At 46.9% G+C, this 5420-nt stretch overlaps 1 protein-coding gene and 1 long non-coding RNA gene across 2 annotated transcripts in view; both read left to right on the top strand.

Moving 5' to 3' along the window:
• Window positions 1-3743, top strand: part of LOC115186713 (E3 ubiquitin/ISG15 ligase TRIM25-like) — an 8246-nt gene extending 4503 nt beyond the window's left edge. Inside the window, exon 2 of the mRNA XM_029746243.1 lies at window positions 2588-3743. Within this exon, the coding sequence (XP_029602103.1) occupies window positions 2588-3175 (588 nt within the window). The 3' untranslated portion in view covers window positions 3176-3743. The remainder of the gene's footprint in view (window positions 1-2587) is intronic.
• Window positions 3744-4035: 292 nt separating this feature from the next.
• Window positions 4036-4406, top strand: LOC115186579 (uncharacterized). The gene is made up of 2 exons (XR_003875788.1): window positions 4036-4197; window positions 4322-4406. It is a non-coding gene; the product is annotated as an uncharacterized LOC115186579 (long non-coding RNA).
• The last annotated feature ends 1014 nt before the right edge of the window (window positions 4407-5420 follow it).

Genomic DNA, 5420 nt, shown 5'->3' with positions numbered 1-5420 from the left:
ATATGCCATCAAATAGGGAGCAGATAAGAGCAATTGAAGTGCATTTAAGGAAAAGGGATGTGTCCAGATGGAGAAGAGAAGTTCTGTACCGGTACCCCCCTGTATATAGCCTCCACATTGACTCTGTACCGGTACCCCCCCTGTATATAGCCTCCACATTGACTCTGTACCGGGACCCCCTGTATATAGCCTCCACATTGACTCTGTACCGGTACCCCTGTATATAGCCTCCACATTGACTCTGTACCGGTACCCCCTGTATAGCCTCCACATTGACTCTGTACCGGTACCCCCTGTATATCGCCTCCACATTGACTCTGTACGGGACCCCCTGTTATAGCCTCCATGACTCTGTACCGTAATACCTGTATATAGCCTCCACATTGACTCTGTAACCGGTACCCCCTGTATATAGCCTCCACATTGACTCTGTACCGTACCCCTGTATATAGCCTCCACATTGGCTCTGTACCGGTACCCCCTGTATATAGCCTCCACATTGACTCTGTACCGTAATACCCTGTATATAGCCTCCACATTGACTCTGTACCGGTACCCCCCTGTATATAGCCTCCACATTGACTCTGTACTGGTACCACCTGTATATAGCCTCCACATTGACTCTGTACCTGGACCCCCTGTATATAGCCTCCACATTGACTCTGTACCGTAATACCCTGTATATAGCCTCCACATTGACTCTGTACCGGTACCCCTGTATATAGCCTCCAACATTGGGACTCTTGTACCGGTACCCCCTGTATATGAGCCTCCACATTGACTCTGTACTGGTACCCCCCTTTCTATAGCCTCCACATTGACTCTGTACCGGTACCCCTGTATATAGCCTCCACATTGACTCTGTACCGTAACACCCTGTATATAGCCTCCACATTGACTCTGTACCGTAATACCCTGTAATAGCCTCCACATTGACTCTGTACCGGTACCCCCTGGTATAAAGCCTCCACTTGACTCTGTACCGTAATACCCTGTATATAGCCTCCACATTGACTCTGTACCGGTACCCCCTGTATATAGACCTCCACATGACTCTGTACCGGTACCCCCTGTATATAGCTCCACATTGACTCTGTACCGGTACCCCTGTATATAGCCTCCACATTGACTCTGTACCGGTACCCCCCCCCTGTATATAGTCTCCACATTGACTCTGTACCGGTACCCCCCTGTATATAGCCTCCACATTGACTCTGTACCGGTACCCCCTGTATATAGCCTCCACATTGACTCTGTACCGGTACCCCCCTGTATATAGCTCCACATTGACTCTGTACCGGTACCCCCTGTATATAGCCTCCACATTGACTCTGTACCGTAACACCCTGTATATAGCCTCCACATTGACTCTGTACCGGGACCCCTGTATATAGCCTCCACATTGACTCTGTACCGTAATATCCTGTATATAGCCTCCACATTGACTCTGTACCGTAATATCCTGTATATAGCCTCCACATTGACTCTGTACCCCGCTGTATATAGCCTCGACATTGACTCTGTACCGGTACCCCCTGTATATAGCCTCCACATTGACTCTGTACCGGTACCCCCTGTATATAGCCTCCACATTGACTCTGTACCGGTACCCTCTGTATATACCCTCCACATTGACTCTGTACCGGGACCCCCTGTATATAGCCTCCACATTGACTCTGTACCGGTACCCCCTGATATAGCCTCCACATTGACTCTGTACCGGTACCTCCCTGTATATAGCCTCCACATTGACTCTGTACCGGTACCCCCTGTATATAGCCTCCACATTGACTCTGTACCGGTACCCCCTGTATATAGCCTCCACATTGACTCTGTACCGGTACCCCCTGTATATAGCCTCCACATTGACTCTGTACCGGTACCCCCTGTATATAGCATCCACATTGACTCTGTACCGGTACCCCCTGTATATAGCCTCCACATTGACTCTGTACCGGTACCCCCCTGTATATAGCCTCCACATTGACTCTGTACCGTAACACCCTGTATATAGCCTCCACATTGACTCTGTACCGGTACCCCCTGTATATAGCCTCCACATTGACTCTGTACCGGTACCCCCTGTATATAGCCTCCACATTGACTCTGTATTCAGCATTTCACTGTGAGGTCTACTACACCTGTTGTATTCAGCATTTCACTGTGAGGTCTACTACACCTGTTGTATTCAGCATTTCACTGTAAGGTCTACTACACCTGTTGTATTCAGCATTTCACTGTGAGGTCTACTACACCTGTTGTATTCAGCATTTCACTGTAAGGTCTACTACACCTGTTGTATTCAGCATTTCACTGTAAGGTCTACTACACCTGTTGTATTCAGCATTTCACTGTGAGGTCTACTACACCTGTTGTATTCAGCATTTCACTGTAAGGTCTACTACACCTGTTGTATTCGACGCATGTGACTAATACAATTTGATTTGATTTGGTTTGATTCTCTCTTTCTTTTGTCCCTGTGAACCTGTACTTTTGCGTGTCAATTCTATCCTATTTCACAACCTGAATTATTTTTTTAATAACTCCTGTATAAATCAATTAGTCACAAAAACATTTTTTTTCACAGCTTGACAATTCAAAGGACAGCTCTTTCCAGGGAACTGAAAAACTAGGAAGAGGTGGCGCAACAATGGGCATTCATCAGGCTCTGAAAGAGGACTATGAAAAATCTGGATACGACAAGGGCCACCTGTTCCCCGTGTCGCACGCAGACACACAGGAAACCGCTGATGCCACCTTCACCCTCACCAACGCGGTGCCCCAGGACAGGTGTCTGAACGAAGTCTGGTGGAAGGATCTGGAAGGGAAAATCATAGACTATTTACACAATTATCTAAAGCAGCAACAGCAGGTAAATCCAGTAGCCTACGTGGTGACAGGGGCTGTGCCGGGCAGCCCTAAGATCAGTAATCCCGTGAACGTGCCTGGGTATCTGTGGACAGCTTTTTGCTACCATGATTCATTTACCATGCAGTGGGTGTCGAAGGCTCACTATGCTCCAAACGACCGCAGTCAGCGTGTCATTGAACTGAGCGTGACAGATTTAGAAACATTTCTGTCTGACCCTAACCGTGATGGCTATAAGACACCGTTCTTTATCTTTCAGGGACAATGTAATTCTGACATTAACAATCCTATCTATCATCATGATTAGAATCCACCCAGAGCAGAGAGACGGGATGTTGGCAGCGCTTTGGGATTATGAGACGAGCAGCAGATTAACTAATTAAATCTCTCAGCGCTTTGGGATTATGAGACGAGCAGCAGATTAACTAATTAAATCTCTCAGCGCTTTGGGATTATGAGACGAGCAGCAGATTAACTAATTAAATCTCTCAGCGCTTTGGGATTATGAGACGAGCAGCAGATTAACTAATTAAATCTCTCAGCGCTTTGGGATTATGAGACGAGCAGCAGATTAACTAATTAAATCTCTCAGCGCTTTGGGATTATGAGACGAGCAGCAGATTAATTAATTAAATCTCTCAGCGCTTTGGGATTATGAGACGAGCAGCAGATTAATTAATTAAATCTCTCAGCGCTTTGGGATTATTGCGCTGCAGATAACATGCATTGATAAATGTTTTACAATTTGGGATATTTTGAATAGAAATTCATTAACGAGGCAAGAACTGACCTATCCACTTCAGATTACAATATACTGGCACACACACACACACACACACACACACACACACACACACACACACACACACACACACACACACACACACACACACCCCACACACACACACACACACACACACCACACACACAGACACACAGTTACAATGTACTGGCACGCACACACACACACACGCACGCACACACACACACACACACACACACACACAGTCACAATGTACTGGCACACACACACACACACACACACACACACACACACACACACACACACACACACACACACACAGTTACAATGTACTGACACACACACACACACACAGTTACCATGTACTGACACACACACACACACACACACACAGTTACCATGTACTGACACACACACACACACACACACACACACACACACACACACAGTCATAATTGTGAATATGTGCTGATGATCTGACAGATGGCCATGTCTCAGTCTCTGTCTCTCTGATTCATGACTCTTGATTTTCTCTCTTAATCTAGTTATATAGTTATCCATAACAGGTTAATCTAGTTATATAGTTATCCATAACAGGTTAATCTAGTTATATAGTTATCCATAACAGGTTAATCTAGTTATATAGTTATCCATAACAGGTTAATCTAGTTATATAGTTATCCATAACAGGTTAATCTAGTTTAATACTGCAAACACACAGAAATCACTGCTGTTAAATTCCTCTGAATAATTAAAAAAGCTTTGAAGCAAATCATTCATTGTGTTGTGACTTTCTTGACTATCTTTCCATCTGTCACGGAAAAGCATTGCTGTCACCTTCACAAGTGGAGACCCTGAAACTGAAGAAGGAACAAATGGAGAAGACCTGAGTCTGTGTTGACTCAGACAATGTCTTACATTTACATTTAAGTCATTTAGCAGACGCTCTTATCCAGAGCGACTTACAAATTGGTGCATTCACCTTATGATATCCAGTGGAACAACCACTTTACAATAGTGCATCTAAATCTTTTAAGGGGGGGGGGGGTTTAGAAGGATTACTATATCCTATCCCAGGTATTCCTTAAAGAGGTGGGGTTTCAGGTGTCTACGGAAGGTGGTGATTGACTCCGCTGTCCTGGTGTCGTGAGGGAGATTGTTCCACCATTGGGGTGCCAGAGCGGCGAACAGTTTTGACTGGGCTGAGCGGGAACTGTGCTTCCTCAGAGGTAGGGAGGCGAGCAGGCCAGAGGTGGATGAACGCAGTGCCCTTGTTTGGGTGTAGGGCCTGATCAGAGCCTGAAGGTACGGAGGTGCCGTTCCCCTCACAGCTCCGTAGGCAAGCGCCATGGTCTTGTAGCGGATGCGAGCTTCAACTGGAAGCCAGTGGAGAGAGCGGAGGAGCGGGGTGACGTGAGAGAACTTGGGAAGGTTGAACACCAGACGGGCTGCGGCGTTCTGGATGAGTTGTAGGGGTTTGTTGGCACAGGCAGGGAGCCCAGCCAACAGCGAGTTGCAGTAATCCAGACGGGAGATGACAAGTGCCTGGATTAGGACCTGCGCCGCTTCCTGTGTGAGGCAGGGTCGTACTCTGCGAATGTTGTAGAGCATGAACCTACAGGATCGGGTCACCGCCTTGATGTTAGTGGAGAACGACAGGGTGTTGTCCAGGATCACGCCAAGGTTCTTAGCACTCTGGGAGGAGGACACAAGGGAGTTGTCAACCGTGATGGCGAGATCATGGAACGGGCAGTCCTTCCCCGGGAGGAAGAGCAGCTCCGTCTTGCCG

The sequence above is a fragment of the Salmo trutta genome, unplaced genomic scaffold, assembly GCF_901001165.1.
Source record: "Salmo trutta unplaced genomic scaffold, fSalTru1.1, whole genome shotgun sequence".
In the NCBI taxonomy this organism is placed as follows: Eukaryota; Metazoa; Chordata; class Actinopteri; order Salmoniformes; family Salmonidae; genus Salmo; species Salmo trutta.
This window is presented reverse-complemented; position numbering and strand designations above follow the sequence as displayed.